Source organism: Takifugu flavidus, chromosome 8 (genome assembly GCF_003711565.1).
Source record: "Takifugu flavidus isolate HTHZ2018 chromosome 8, ASM371156v2, whole genome shotgun sequence".
Taxonomy (NCBI): domain Eukaryota; kingdom Metazoa; phylum Chordata; class Actinopteri; order Tetraodontiformes; family Tetraodontidae; genus Takifugu; species Takifugu flavidus.
Genome location: NC_079527.1, coordinates 15,679,758 through 15,694,449, shown reverse-complemented (window position 1 = coordinate 15,694,449; position 14,692 = coordinate 15,679,758). Strand labels below are relative to the sequence as shown.

Below are 14,692 nucleotides of genomic sequence, written 5' to 3'. Positions count from 1 at the left end.
AACTTTTACTGCAGTCGTGACTGACACCATGCTTCAGTACGTTTAAACCATCGTTGATTTATCTGGGCTGGACTAAACGGGACTGATCTGGGCTAAACTGGGCTGGGCTAAACGGGACTGATCTGGACTAAACTGGGCTGGACTAAACGGGACTGATCTGGACTAAACTGGGCTGGGCTAAACTGGACTGATCTGGACTAAACTGGGCTGGGCTGGACACAGCAGGCGGTAACTGGCCAACCTTCTGAAAGCTGAAGGATGTTCTGTCTAACGTGAGTGAAGAGGAATCTGTTGATTAGGATGAACTTGGATCTCTCACCTGTGCTGCTGCTGTACCTGGTCAATCATTAACACCTGCACGCACACACACACACTCTGCTCAACACGGAAGCTCACCAGGTCCAGTGGGAAGTCCTCCGGCCTGATCTGGTGCCGTTGGCTTCATGGACAGATTGGATGTGTTTCTGCTGACGGGAGTCCGACCGTGATGTTAGAATGAGGAAAGGGAGCAACTGCAGCTGGTTTGGGCCTGAGATTCCGCTGTCCTCCCAGATCTTCAGTGGTGAGTGAGGCTGGAGAGGCGTGAACGTACCAGGACAAATGTAAGAAGGCAAGGGTTATTTAAGCTGAAGGGTTAGTTCTAGTTACTCTCCTGCCATAACCGCCATCCCCAGATAGTTTTGGCTCCGTAAAGATGTCGCAATCCTCCACCGACCGATTAAAAAACACAACTGCAGTAAACGTGGATCTTTGCTGGTTGAGACAACCGTTAAAAGCTTTTTATGAGCAGCTGTGCCATCAAACACGAGTGTGTGTGTGTGTGTGTGTGTGTGTGTGTGTGTGTGTGTGTGTGTGTGTGTGTGTGTGTGTGTGTGTGTGTGTGTGACAGCCATAAAAGATGAACTGTGGCTCTTCCTCATCCCGGCCGGCCTGGCTGTCATCTTACTGGGGATCTTCCTGGAGGAGGTGGGCTTTTTCCTGCGCCACGTCTCTTCTCCTCGAAGACGATGGTTCTACCTGTGGATACTCGGGATGTACCCGGTAGCGTCCGGCTCACACACCGCTGCCCGTCCTGTGGCGCCGCTCTAATCATGTGCGCTTCTGGCTCCTGCAGGTTTTGGCCGTGACCTCCCTGGTGGCGCTCTTCGTCCCGCGCTCATCATCACTGTGTAACTTCGTGGCTGCGCTGTGAGTTTGATCAAGTCGAGCGACTGACCTCACGATGAACTCTGACCGGGTTGGCGCTGCTGCTGTGTTCTGCAGGTATCATTCCATAACCTTGATCAAATTCATGGGCCTGATCGAGGACTTCTTTGGGGGCAAAGCTCGTATGTTGGCAGCTCTGGCCGGACAGCAGGTTTCTCCAGACCCTTTCCCCTGTTGCTGCTGCTGCTGTCTTCCTATGGTGGCCATCAACAGGTAGACCTGTCCAGCACAGCCTCGGGAGCCGTGTGTCTCCTGCGTGCTGACCGGCCTGTGTGGGTTGTCTCCTGTGTGCAGCGGCAGCCGCGGTTGGATGGTGGCGGCTGTGCTGCAGCTGTCGGTCGTGCGCAGCCTCCTCTTTTTTGTCATGTTGGTCCTGTGGACGGATGAGCAGTACGACTACGGAGATGTGAGTGGCGCGTCCTGATGTGCGTGTGAGTGTCACAGATTGTGCAGCTGCACCATAAACTGGCTCTGTTCTCCAGGTGGATTCGGTCAACCCTAACGTGTACGTGAACGCCATCATCGGCGCCTCCACCTTCCTTTCATTCTATGGCTACCTTCTTTTTTACAAAGCCACTAAGAGCTCTTTACATGGCTACGGACTGAGAGCAAAGTTCATCTGCATCATCGTGGTTCTGGTGCTGTGTGGTCTTCAGAGTGGAATCCTGGAGACGATGGGGGCTTTGGAGGTCATCCCGTGCACGCCTCCCTTCTCTGTGGTGGCCAGATCGCAGAGTAGGTCCCAGCAGGCGCGGCCTCTCCTCTCTTTCACCTGCTAATTTGAGTTGTTCTTTATTCCTTGCTCTTCCTGTCGTCTCCCTCCAGTGATCTACCACTACTGTGTGATCGTGGAGATGTTCTGCATCGGCCTCTATGCTCGCCACACCTTCCGTAAGGTGGAGCCAAGTTTGGAGGCTGTGGAGGGGCCCATCAGCGTGTGTCAGACTGACAGAGCTGTTCAAACAGACAGTCACATGACCCAAAACAAGCTTCAGCTGCTGGCGGAGGAGGCCCGGTCCGGTTGCCGTCTCTCCGGTGCCTCAAATCCCACGTTCTTCAGTGCTGGTGAAGACGCCTTATGCAGGATCGAGCACGAGCCCTTGGACGGTTTCTTTTTCCCTCAAGCCAAACGTGAAGCAACGAAACCGAGCTGTACAGAGGAAGCTGGTCTGGATCTGGATCTGACTCGCATCAGCGTCAGAGCAGAAATGACCCAGCAGAACTCCAGTGACGTCACTGTGGTGTGAGAAACTACGACTGAACTACAGCAGAATAGAATAAAAGAATGGAGGTCTTTCCAGGGCCTGCGTCAAGTCCTTTAAACTGGTCTGGAGGCCTGGATCTGGATCACAGTTGAGGACGGATTTGAGTGTCAGTAAATCTGCAGGATTACAAACAATAAAATGTGGATTCCAGCCAGATCCAACATTTCACTGAAGCATCACTTTCACTTCTTCTCTGGTATTTGCTCGTTGGTGCTGTGATCCACTCTGATCACAGTTTCATTCACTGACCTTGAATAAAAGACCAAGTCTTAAATTCCTGTCAGAAATTTGGAACTTAATGATCAGAACTGGATTTTATGTGCTGTTGTCATTTTCTCAGACTTTTAAGAACTTAAATCTCACATTTATAACAATCGTTGGATCGTTAAACAGACCAAAACATCGACAAACACTTTCAATCATTCAACAACAACCTTTAATATTGTTCAGCTGAAATTTAAACTCTCTCCAAGGGTTCTGGCTCAGTTGGGCCTGCTGGACTCAGACAAGCTCCCAGGTGGTACCAATGATCCGCACATGCGCATCAGAGCGTGCACGTTGGCCAGCGGATGAAGACAAACATGGAAAGAAAATGGGTCAAATTCACCACATCAGAGTTGACGGAAGTCTAATATCTTAGGGGATGGATGGATGGAGAGGATGGATGGATGGAGAGGATGGATGCTGAGGAAGGATGGATGGATGCTGAGGAAGGATGGATGGATGGATGGAGAGGATGGATGGATGGATGCTGAGGATGCAGCTGCCAGGCTGGAGAGGAAGACCCCAGACTGGACGTATGAACGCAGTGAGAGGATACATGAAGGTAGGGAGAGAGGACAGAGGAGATGGAAGAGGATGCAGAGGCAAGGTTACCATCTGATCTGTGCTGGACACCGCAGTGTAACCGAGTACAAAGAGTTCAACTTTAAAGTTGCTTTGAGCAGCATTTAAAGCAATCTGTATAACTTTCTTTGTGCTACTTTATGCTCCCAGGACGAAGTTTACTGTGAAATACGTGTACCTTATAATATCTGTGAATGTGAATAAACCCAAGCTATTTATCACAGTTTTACGATTATATTGTTGCAAACCTCGACCTCAAAATCCGTTCGACCAACCTTTTATTGTCTTCCGGCTGACGGGCGTCATCTCAGGTCACATGACAGCTCTGAGCCAATGAGACGGCTGAACGACGAGCGTCAGCCAATCAGCAGCCGCTCCCTTGTGCGTGCTGGAGGAGCTGCCCAACCCCGGAAATCTTCTATTTTGGCGGCTGTGTGAAAAACATGGCGGAAAATTTGAAAGGTAACAAACGATGGCCTCCAACACTTTACGTGATGTTTAAGATTCGTTACTTGCGTGTTGGCGGTTCGGTATGTCAAGTGTTTAAACCCAAAGCTTCGAGTTTCTTTCATTTGCGTGTCTTTGCGGCGTCAACATAACATGAAGCGCAACCTGCGTTTGAAGGCTTTTCCAGGTCGGATGCTGTTCCACGCATGTTGATCGCGCTCCTCTTCATGAACCAGTTAATATTTAGCTTTCCCGGCAGCATGCGTGCTTTAGCGGGTGAGGCTTCCGCAGGTCGCGGCCACGCAGCCGTTTCGATGCCGCCTGGCCGTGCGGGGTCTGCGGGGCAGAAGGACGCGGCGCTCCGCCTTTGTTGGAGCTGCTGTCGCCTGCGAGCTCCACACCTCCACCGCGAAGCTCCTCACGAGTGCTCGGGATCAAGCAGGTTAGTCGGGAAGCCTGGTCGGACTGACCGGCCTGTCTCCTCCCCAGAAGCGGCTGCTGCTGGGTGCAGCGTCCCCTGCAAGATGCCCCCGGAGCAGCTGGAGGACCTGTGCCGCAGGGAGAGGCTCCACTGTCGGGACCTCGGCGTCAGCAGAGCCAACATCAACCACTATGAGGTGGAATTCCTTTGTGACTACAAGAAGACCAAAGTAGGACACCAGCAGTCCAACACGCTGCTGCTTTCTCCACCTTTCTTCCTTTACAGGCTTCATTTATTGAGAATTAAGGAACTTAGCATTTTCTCCTTTTGATCCACAATCTCCCGAATGGTGCCGGTGTCCTCTCTGACGTAGTTACCTGGTTGTATTACTGCGTGGCTTTATGTCCTTTAACCAGGGAGCAGAGTCGTGCTCAGAATCAGCACTGAGAACCTCAGATGTCTGGAAAACAGGAGAATCCCTGGAACGACTACAGAATCGCAGTTTAGATTCATTCTGCATTCCTGCTGTTCTAAAAGGACGGGAATCACAGACTGCAGCTAAGCTGACCATCAGAGCGAGGAGTTACAGCAGTTTATGCCTCTCGATTATAATTCCAAATCTGGGGAATAATATCACATCCGTGGGGGGTAAAAGGAGTTGCTGGTGAGACACGTGATTAGTTGGTTTATCTCTGCCTCACCGAGGCTTCGCGCCTTCAAACATTCACAGGAATATACAGTTTTATGTCTCATTATCACAAAAGTGAAACGTGTTTTTAAAGGGTGCAGCGTTCCTCAAAATGAGGAAGAAACTCTGAAATGAGGCGGGGATTATGAGGAGCACAGAAGTGGTGTTGTTTGAGTGACAAAATAGTTTATTTATGATGCTTTTAGGTGCAATTACAACTTCTTAGAATGTTGCTGAGAACAATTGTGACACAAAGAATGGGAAAAATCTCTGTCACTAACTTCTTTTTACTGTTTTCTAAGGACACAGAGTTATATATGGTGAAGTGGAAGGGATATCCCGAGTCTGAAAACTCCTGGGAACCCAAGAAAAACTTAAAATGCCCAAAACTAATGAAGCAGTTCCATCTGGACCTGGATCAGATGTTAAGGCGCAACAAGAGACACAGCGTTCCCAAAAAACTGGATAAGGAGACGGTGTCCTTCTTGACCCAGAAAGCCAAACTCCACCTGAGTCTTCAGCGCTGGGAAGCTCACTTGAATCAGACTCGCAACCATCCGGGCCGCATTTTCGTCCGGAATGAGGTGGACCTGGAGGGCCCGCCAAAGAACTTCACGTACATCAACAACTACCGAGTGGGTCCGGGCATCGTGCTGGACGAGATGGCGGTGGGCTGCGAGTGTAGCAGCTGCTGGGAGGAGCCCGTCAACGGCTGCTGCCCCGGAGCCTCCCTCCACCGCATGGCTTACAACGACCGGGGCCAGGTCCGGATCCGGCCCGGGAAGCCCATATATGAGTGCAACTCGCAATGCAAATGTGGCCCCGAGTGTCCAAACAGGGTGGTCCAAAAGGGAATCCAGTTCGACCTGTGTATCTTTAAGACTGACAACGGTCGAGGCTGGGGGGTCCGCACTCTGCAGCACATCAAGAAGAACACGTTTGTCATGGAGTATGTGGGAGAGGTACGCCGCCACCTGTCACATGACCCGGTTCACACCTGCCCTGGTTTGTGGGGAAACATCTTAAAGTCATACAAGTGGCTGACAGCCCCACGTCTAACTACGGTCCCGTTATCGGAGCAGACGCAGACGCTTAATTAAGTCCTCGTGACACACCTGCCCACAGATTTAGCATCATTCTGGGGCTGAAGCCGGTGTAAGACGGGAACACGCACGCGTGGTCGTAAACGATCGGTGTTGCCTTCCAGATCATCTCCACGGATGAAGCAGAGAGGAGAGGCCACGTGTACGACCGCCAAGGCTCCACCTACCTGTTTGACCTGGACTACGTAGAAGACGTGTACACGGTGGATGCAGCTCACCAAGGCAACGTCTCCCACTTCGTCAACCACAGTGTGAGTGTCGACCGTCCCCCGTTCCTGTGAGGCAGCGAACAGTTAGAAAGCTCCGCCCACTTCATCAGTAAAGTGTGTGTGTGTGTGTTTTCCTTTGGTCGTGATTAGTGAGAGGACTAGTGAGCGACTGGCAGCAGGCGAACAGTCGGTGCCTTCCTGGGTGTTAAGTCTCATCTTTTTGCAGTGTAATCCCAACCTGCAGGTATTTAATGTGTTCGTTGACAACATCGACGAGCGGCTCCCCAGAATCGCCTTGTTTTCCACGCGCAGTATTCGTGCAGGAGAGGAGCTGACCTTCGATTACAAGATGCAGAGTAAGTACCGTAATTTCTGGACTACAGAGCGCACCTGATTAAGAGCCGCACAATCTAAATTTAGAGAGAAAATCAATTTTGTACCTATCCAAGCCGCACCGGATTATAAGCCACAGGTCCCACGTAGTAATATGAAAAATGAGATGGAAACATTCAGTACGGTGGATGTTTTTATTACCGTAAGAGACGAGTCACTGACGAGCGACAGACAGGTCAGAAGCAACAGCCACTCTCTTCACTTGTGTGTTTATACAGAGACCTTAAATCCAAATTTTATCACGTCAGGATTTTTGAACTTTTCTTTTCATTTAATCCGCTTTGTAACATAAATATATTCTACCGGTAAATGCTTTTTTTTCTAACGTGTCTGTAGTGCAGCTGCCTTGAAATATACGTTTGATCAGCTACACACTAATTACCTTGTTTATGCTTTTATACTCCAACAATGAACAATCTAAACTCCCCGATGTTCACCTCTAAAATCTTCATCTTCATCTTCATGGCGGTGGCACCGCGGCCGCCTGCTCTCTGTGTGCTGACCCAGTCCTCCAGAACCTTCTCAGGCTCATTGACCCAGTCTTCCAGAACCTTCTCTGGCTCATTGACCCAGTCTTCCAGAACCTTCTCAGGCTCGCTGACCCAGTCTTCCAGAACCTTCTCAGGCTCATTGACCCAGTCTTCCAGAATCTTCTCAGGCTCATTGACCCAGTCCTCCAGAACCTTCTCAGGCTCATTGACCCAGTCCTCCAGAACCTTCTCAGGCTCATTGACCCAGTCTTCCAGAACCTTCTCAGGCTCGCTGACCCAGTCTTCCAGAATCTTCTCAGGCTCATTGACCCAGTCCTCCAGAACCTTCTCAGGCTCATTGACCCAGTCTTCCAGAATCTTCTCAGGCTCATTGACCCAGTCTTCCAGAACCTTCTCAAGCTCGCTGACCCAGTCTTCCAGAACCTTCTCAGGCTCATTGACCCAGTCCTCCAGAACCTTCTCAGGCTCATTGACCCAGTCCTCCAGAACCTTCTCAGGCTCATTGACCCAGTCCTCCAGAACCTTCTCAGGCTCGCTGACCCAGTCCTCCAGAACCTTCTCAGGCTCATTGACCCAGTCTTCCAGAACCTTCTCAGGCTCATTGACCCAGTCCTCCAGAACCTTCTCAGGCTCATTGACCCAGTCTTCCAGAACCTTCTCAGGCTCATTGACCCAGTCTTCCAGAACCTTCTCAGGCTCGCTGACCCAGTCTTCCAGAACCTTCTCAAGCTCTGTCCTCCTGCGATGTTTAAAAGCTTTTGTCCTCTTTTTGCTTTGGATCAGGTCTTCATGCGGGCGTCTCCACCTCCTCCCCATTGATTACCGTAATGCCAAGATCACGCACGAGTGATCGCTTTTAACTTAAAAGCCGCATCATAAGCTTTTCTTCTAGTATTTCCCTGTTGATGAGGGTCAGTAAAAATGACTGATTCACAATAGTTGTGATAGTGCGCCGCGAAAAAAACCATGAATAAGCCGCAGTGTTTAAAGTGGAGGATAAAAGTAGCGGCTTATAGTCCGGAAATTACGGTAGCTGCCTCACTAAGGTGCCCCTGAAATGACCTTTGTGGACGCGAGCGGAGATGTTTGGCACTAACCACCAGCGGCCCTCTCCATCCAACCCGCCCTGACATCCGCCGTCCCGTCTTTCCTCCGTACTTGATTAAAGCTCCTTTGGCAACAGTTGCAGACGCGACTCCGGGAGCAGATGTTCTGGCATCTCCTCTGCAGAGGCTCTCTGTCGGACTGGGTGGAGGCTGTTTGGCACAGCTGGAGCTGGAGGAACAGGACGGAGCTCCGGAGGAACAGGACGGAGCTCCGGAGGAACAGGACGGAGCTCCGGAGGAACAGGACGGAGCTCCGGAGGAACAGGATGGAGCTCCGGAGGAACAGGACGGAGCTCCAGAGCTCCGAATCCCCACGTCAACATTTTAGATGTTTGGGTGCACGTTGATGAGAGAATGTTTGAATTGTTGTCCTTTCATCTTTCTATTTGGACCCGTCTCAGACCAAATCTCTGTGTTTCCAGTTGACCCAGTTGACACTGAAAGCACCAAAATGGACTCCAGTTTTGGTCTCGCGGGTCTCACGAGTTCTCCGAAAAAGAGGATTCGGGTGGAATGTCGATGTGGCTCGGACTCCTGTCGGAAATACCTGTTCTGAAGACACCTGGACGCCACGTCTTCACCTGTCAACATGCACAAATTTGTACAGCTCTTTTATGTAAGGTGTCCTTTTTTTATAAGATCAAAAGGTTTATTTTAATTAGTTTTACAATACTTAGAATTCTGCTTTGAGTGAGAGGTGCAGTTTATTTATCTCAGCAGTCTGAACATCTGTAACAGAAAAGCCTCAAAGGTCCCGACAGGCTGATATTCACTGAAGTCAATGTGAAGCGCTACGTTTGAACGGATTTTCTCAAAGTTCTTTTCTCGGCTGCGGAGACGACAGGAAGCAGCTTTAAAAGCCGCAGGAAGTTCCATCTGAAGGAAATCGTGTCCTCAAACCCTGTCAGGACTGATCCTGCTGTCACTTCAGAACCTGCCAACAGACTTGGAAACCTTGAAAAAGGCACAATAACTTGTGTTTTTGGAATAAGGATTGTTGGTAATGGGAGCCGCTGGAGAGACGCACCTGAGCCCGGATTTACCTGTCAACGTTGCTGCACCTGCTCTTCGCGTCCTTAAACTGCAGCGACTGGAAGCTGAGCCGAGGCGACAGGAGCTTCCTGGGCCGGTGTTCTATGCAACGAAGTGACAGTCTAACCGCCACTACAGCTGTGAAACACACATTTAAGGTAAATCTGAAACTGCTGGAGGGATCAAGTCCAAACCATTACAGATTTACTCCCTTTAAACCTCTCATTGTGGTTTTTGTTCTTTTTGTACTGGTTGTGTCTTTAACCTTTTTAACTGTTAGGCCTTTCTGTGACGTTCTTATGGATGGAGAGTGAAGGCGATGTAAATAAATCATTCTAAATCGATGCTTTTATTTAATTTTTTTTTAACTTCAAGTTTCTCTGCACATGCGCAGTGCTGCTCTCTGCCAGCAGGTGGAGCTACCGAGCGTTTTCATAGATGCGTCACGTGATCTTTGAAGCGCTCAATTTTAAACGGTAGTACATATGTAATGGCATGTAGATAAGCCTCTGCTTGAACAGGAAGTTGATGCTTGAGTGTAAAAGTTGCTGCTGCAGAAGCTAAAATGTGTGTTAACCTCAGATGATCTGGAAAACCGAAGGTTCCTGAGAGCAGATGAAGTCTAAGTGAGCTCAGACGTCGATGTGGGCCAGCGGGCTGATCTCTGCCCAGGGGGTCAGGCAGGGATCTTGAGGATTTAGTGGCTTTGTGAAGGATCAGCAGACTCAGGTGGTTGATGAGCTGTCTGGGGCAACTGAAGAGGCTCCGGAGGACAAACGTCTGCTCCACGTGGAGGAGTTACTCATTCACAGAATGTAGTTGCTAAGAGAACCTTCACTTCCACCAAACCCTCCCCCCCCTTCATTAAGGTGTAACAAAGCTACATGAGTAGCTACGGACGCTCAAAGATTCTCATTAAATGATCAAAGATTCTCTTTAAATGATCAAAGATCCACTCGGAGTGACTTTAAAGCTTTTATTTTGATCTGAATGTGATTTCCTGCTTCCGTGACTTAACATGTTCAAGTCGCATTAACTGTAATTACAGTGTAATAACTACCCAATCTTAAAATGCTGAGTCGTAAGAAAACTTGGTACAAAAGCTTGAGGTCAAAAAATGAGGTCAAAGGTCACCAGCGTTTTGCTTGATTGTTTTAATGTGGACTGACCCTGTTGTCACCTTCCTCACGACGGTCCGTTCCAACCACGGCGGCGCCGACGTCTCCGCTGGAGGACGTTACACAGAATTAGAGAAGAAGAGGAGGACATGCCTCCCAACCGCCTCTGGCCACACGCTATTTCAGCTGGATTCATTTTTATCCATTTATTCAACCTTTTTATCCCAGAACGGAGCCCAAATTTACATTCAGAGAAGCTTTTAAAGATTCCACCCTTGGAAAACGTCATCTAAACAGTCCAGAGGCTTCAAATCACCATGGTTACAGAAGGATGGAGCGCAGGTAGAAAAGGGGTCCCTTCATTGGGTCGGCATCATTTTACCTCCTCACATTCAGACCTGCCAGCAGAACGAGGCGCACAGAGGTCACAGAGGTCACGGCAGCTTCCCTAAAGGTCGTCGTGAGGCCTCGGCAGCATCCTGGTCCACATCTGGCTTTGACTCACTTTTCTTCTACAGTAGGAACTCCCAAAGAGGAACCAGTCTGAGAGGAAGCAGGAAGGAGCCGCCCCGGTCCACCGGTCCGCCGACACCAGCTGTCTCGGGCGTCACCAGGAAGGGCGGTGGGTCCTCACAGTCGCGTCATCAAACCACACAACACACGCCTGTGGTCGCATTGATTGAGCGAATTAGGCCGTGAGGCCGCTCCTCGCCACCGTCAGCGCTCGCTGCTTCCTGCAGCTTCACACCTCTGGTGCACGAGCAGAGAAAATGCACGTCAGCACTTTTGGGGCTGTGACTGACATCAGAGCTTCTCCACACGGAGGGTTCTGAGTCATCGTCGGTGTCGGCGCCGCCCGACTTGGAATCAGCTTGAATCTGGAGCGTTTGTTTCTGAGCATCAACAGTCGGGCGGTTTTGCATCAGAATGACTCAGCGTCACTCGAACGTGGCGCTGGCGTGACGTGGAGCTGCAGCTCGTGGTTACGCGCTCTGACTTTGGACTCGTGTCGATTCTGACAACAACAGAGCAGGATGAGGACGCGTCACCACTTCCTCCCATATGACACCAGCACAGCAACAACATACGTGTGGTTTGCGTGTGCAGAGTGGGAGGAGCTTCAGCTCTAGGTCTCATCAGCTGACCCTCTCAGGTGTCTCATCAGCTGACCCTCTCGGGTGTGTCATCAGCTGACCCTCTCAGGTGTCTCATCCGCTGACCCTCTCAGGTGTCTCATCAGCTGACCCTCTCAGGTGTCTCCATCAGCTGACCCTCTCAGGTGTCTCCATCCGCTGACCCTCTCAGGTGTCTCATCCGCTGACCCTCTCAGGTGTCTCCATCAGCTGACCCTCTCAGGTGTCTCATCAGCTGACCCTCTCAGGTGTCTCCATCCGCTCGCTTCTAACCTTCCCTCAGGTGCTTCTCTGCTCCTCACTGGCTGTTCGGTGCTCCTGTGGGATCATCCAGTCACCTCTGTGATGGATCCACCTTCAGAATCTGGCGTCTACTCAAAAACTAATCATGACCACTCCAACAACGCCGGCGCTGCAGCCTCACCTTGTTCGGTCGACATCAGTCCAGGTTGGTCCAGGTCAGTTCAGGTCGGTCCAGGTCAGTCCAGGTCGGTCCATGTCGGTCCATGTCGGTCCAGGTCGGTCCATGTCGGTCCATGTCGGTTCAGGTCGGTCCAGGTCGGTTCATGTCAATCCAGGTCGGTTCAGGTCGGTCCAGGTCGGTTCAGGTCGGTCCAGGTCAATCCAGGTCGGTTCAGGTCGGTCCAGATCGGTTCATGTCAATCCAGGTCGGTCCAGGTCGGTCCAGGTCAGTTCAGGTCAGTCCATGTCAATCCAGGTCAGTCCAGGTCGGTTCAGGTCAGTTCAGGTCAGTCCAGGTCGGTCCAGGTCGGTCCGGGTCATCAGGAGGCTGATGATTCTCTCGCTCCGTCTCTTCTGGACTCTACCAGCTTTTGGACGATGCCTAACGTTTGGTCATTTAACTGTAACTATGGAAACAGGATGCAACCGGAACCAGCTGTTGCTGCTGGTGGGAGATGCGGCTCAGGTTGGTCTCTGCTTACATGACTCGATAAGGCTCTGGTGGCAGATGAGGTTTAGTCCTGCAGCAGGCTGGGAGGTGGGAAAAGAGCCCTTTCTTCAAGTCTTTGTTCAGGAAGAAACAGACAACAGGGTTAACACCGGCTTGGGCAAAACTCATCCACACGGTGGTGGACAGGTACCGGTGTGGGATTGTGCAGGCCTTGACAAACACCCTCCAGTAACAGGCCACGATGTACGGTGACCAGAGCACCAGGAACAGCAGGGTGATCACATAAAACATCCTGCCCAGCTGCTTCTCTGCTTTGAACTCCTCCATGCCCAACAGACGGCGGTTCTGGTTGTGCAAGTTTTGGCGTATTCCCAACAGAGTGGGGGGCATTGGCCCCCGGCCAAAGCCTGCGATCCAGTTGGCTGCCGCCTGGCCGGTAGCCCCCGGCCCATGGAAGGTCCAGTTCTGGCTGATGGCTGGCACCATCTGGACAGGCTTCATCTTACGGTGCTTATACTCGAAGAGGAGTAGCTTCATATAAACAACGTGTGTAGCGAGAATTAGCACAGCCAGCATTAGCATGAAGCCGAGGGTATCGTTAGCCTTGAAGTAGCGATGCTCGAAGATGCACTGGTCCTCTTCACGGATGAACTTGTAGGTGCCCACATCAAAGACAGGAGGGAACGCCATGGCCACCGACAGAGTCCAGACCATGCACACCACCGCCACGCACGTCCAGAACGTCATACGCTTTGAGTAAAAGCGGTGGTGTGCGATGGCCATGTAGCGCGTTACGCTGATGCAGAACAACATGAAGGCAGCGTGGAAACAGAAGAGCACTGCCATGAAGGCCACCACCTTGCAGCTCAGGACACTGTAGGTCCAGGCTGAGCCGTTCTTTACAGACACCAACACAAACGGGAAACAGATGGCAGAGCGAATGGTGTCCGCCAGGCACAGGTCCAACAGGAAGTAGTACGGCGCCTTGTGCAGCGCCCGGTCTCTGAGGACCAGCAGCGACACCACCAGGTTGCCCACCAGGCTGATGCAGATGATCAGCCCCAGCAGCAGCAGCTTGATGTAGGTGGAAACGGCTGATGAAGGCGTCTCAGCCACCACAGTGGCCGCGGTGGACGCCAGCGCAGCCACGGCCCCCGCGGGGCCTTCGCTGCTCCCATTTCCATTGGCCATGTCAAACACTCCCTCGTCCATACCGCCTCCTCTTTACAAGCCAAGATAGCTGCTCCTCCTCCTGCTGCTCCTCCTCCTGCTGCTGCTGCTGCTCCTCCTCCTGTTGCTCCTCCTCCTGCTGCTGCTCCTCCTGCTGCTCCTCCTGCTGCTGCTCCTCCTGCTGCTCTCCTCCTGCTGCTGCTCCTCCTGCTGCTCCTCCTGCTGCTGCTCCTCCTGCTGCTCCTCCTCCTGCTGCTGCTCCTCCTGCTGCTCCTCCTCCTGCTGCTCCTCCTCCTCCTGCTGCTCCTCCTCCTCCTCCACCAGCGAGCAGTGCTGTGGTCCTCGTGGTTGCTCCCTGCTTGGTCACCAGGAACAGAAGCACTTTAAACCACATGGCTCCATTTTGAGGATCCGATCCTGTAAAAAGAAGACAAAGAGCTCAGATCTGAAAGGTCACCAGAGTCGCTCCTCTTTTCAAAGGAGTCTAAAGTGAAGGTCACCAGGATGCAGATGTATCAGGGAGAAAAGCGTCTGATCTGATTTTATTCCATCTGAATTAGAGAAAATCGGAGTGGAACAAACTTGAGAGGCTGAGTGATGGAAGCCAGTCAAAGGTCTCATCTCTGAAGTTACTACAATCAGGTTCAATATAACACTCAGGTCATTTTAGAAGATTTCAAATCTGAACTGAATCATCTTCACGGCATTTTAAATAAAAGTGATCAGAACCGTCTCAGCTGAGGCTGATCCTGGTGCTCAAACATGTGCATGTTGAACCAGCACCTTGCTGCTCTGATTCATCACAGAGGGGATGTGACTCCAGGACGGGGGGCTGGAACCTTCCTGTCCTAAAGGATCAGGAAAACCAGACTGGATGAGGGGAAACGGGATAATAGCGCTAAAGTTAATAGCTTGGCGGTTTTTCTCTTCCTGCTTTTGGGGCCTCGGCCTGAGCGGCTCCCCAGGCTGAGGCGGCCGTGAGAGGGAGCCTGTGTGAGGAAGGAGGAGCTTTGCTGGAGCTGGAAGTTGGTTGGCGGCGGAGCGCAGAGTCACCGTCAGGAAGAGGGTAGCAACAGCAGCCCCACACCTCCAGCTGGAGCTGGTGGTGGAGGGAGGGGGCAGCAAAGCTCACACTGGGGAGCTGCTGTCTG

General features: G+C 51.5%; 3 protein-coding genes across 10 annotated transcripts; 2 read left to right on the top strand and 1 right to left on the bottom strand.

Moving 5' to 3' along the window:
• Positions 1-117: 117 nt before the first annotated feature.
• Positions 118-2,784, top strand: si:dkey-16n15.6 (organic solute transporter subunit alpha). The gene is made up of 7 exons (XM_057039672.1): positions 118-562; positions 890-1,041; positions 1,115-1,188; positions 1,264-1,419; positions 1,501-1,612; positions 1,689-1,941; positions 2,032-2,784. Exons 1-7 carry the CDS (start codon positions 496-498, stop codon positions 2,451-2,453), a joined length of 1,236 nt encoding a protein of 411 aa, XP_056895652.1. The 5' UTR covers positions 118-495; the 3' UTR covers positions 2,454-2,784.
• Positions 2,785-3,631: 847 nt separating this feature from the next.
• On the top strand, positions 3,632-9,551 carry LOC130529445 (histone-lysine N-methyltransferase SUV39H1-like). Of its 4 annotated transcripts, none has more exons than XM_057039669.1 (6): positions 3,632-3,779; positions 4,254-4,414; positions 5,176-5,835; positions 6,081-6,227; positions 6,430-6,541; positions 8,598-9,551. In XM_057039669.1, the coding sequence occupies exons 1-6, from the start codon at positions 3,761-3,763 to the stop codon at positions 8,729-8,731; spliced, it is 1,233 nt and encodes a 410-aa protein (XP_056895649.1). In that variant the 5' UTR covers positions 3,632-3,760; the 3' UTR covers positions 8,732-9,551. The 4 variants fall into 4 exon arrangements, with proteins under 4 accessions (XP_056895649.1, XP_056895648.1, XP_056895650.1 ...); XM_057039668.1 differs by having other exon boundaries at positions 6,412-6,541; XM_057039670.1 differs by lacking the exon at positions 6,430-6,541.
• A 618-nt stretch (positions 9,552-10,169) lies between these two features.
• gpr173 (G protein-coupled receptor 173) lies at positions 10,170-14,618 on the bottom strand. Of its 5 annotated transcripts, XR_008951580.1 has the most exons (4): positions 14,271-14,618; positions 11,623-13,958; positions 11,546-11,582; positions 10,170-11,482 (listed from the first exon to the last, which is right to left on the bottom strand). XR_008951580.1 is itself a non-coding variant. In XM_057039677.1 (2 exons), exon 2 carries the CDS (start codon positions 13,581-13,583, stop codon positions 12,399-12,401), a length of 1,185 nt encoding a protein of 394 aa, XP_056895657.1. In that variant the 5' UTR covers positions 13,584-13,958; positions 14,271-14,618; the 3' UTR covers positions 10,170-12,398. The 5 variants fall into 5 exon arrangements, 1 of the variants encoding a protein (XP_056895657.1); XR_008951578.1 differs by having other exon boundaries at positions 11,546-13,958; XR_008951577.1 differs by having other exon boundaries at positions 10,170-11,582.
• Between the last annotated feature and the right edge of the window lie 74 nt (positions 14,619-14,692).

Bases quoted from the DNA above. Each gene is read 5' to 3' on its own strand.
- si:dkey-16n15.6 (XM_057039672.1), top strand. From the start codon at position 496: ATGAGGAAAGGGAGCAACTGCAGCTGGTTTGGGCCTGAGATTCCGCTG. The intron at 563-889 runs GTGAGTGAGGCT...TGTGTGTGACAG, and splicing joins GTCCTCCCAGATCTTCAGTG to CCATAAAAGATGAACTGTGG. The intron at 1,189-1,263 runs GTGAGTTTGATC...TGTGTTCTGCAG, and splicing joins TGTAACTTCGTGGCTGCGCT to GTATCATTCCATAACCTTGA.
- LOC130529445 (XM_057039668.1), top strand. The intron at 4,415-5,175 runs GTAGGACACCAG...CTGTTTTCTAAG, and splicing joins GTGACTACAAGAAGACCAAA to GACACAGAGTTATATATGGT. The intron at 6,228-6,411 runs GTGAGTGTCGAC...ATCTTTTTGCAG, and splicing joins CCCACTTCGTCAACCACAGT to TGTAATCCCAACCTGCAGGT.
- gpr173 (XM_057039677.1), bottom strand. From the start codon at position 13,583: ATGGACGAGGGAGTGTTTGACATGGCCAATGGAAATGGGAGCAGCGAA.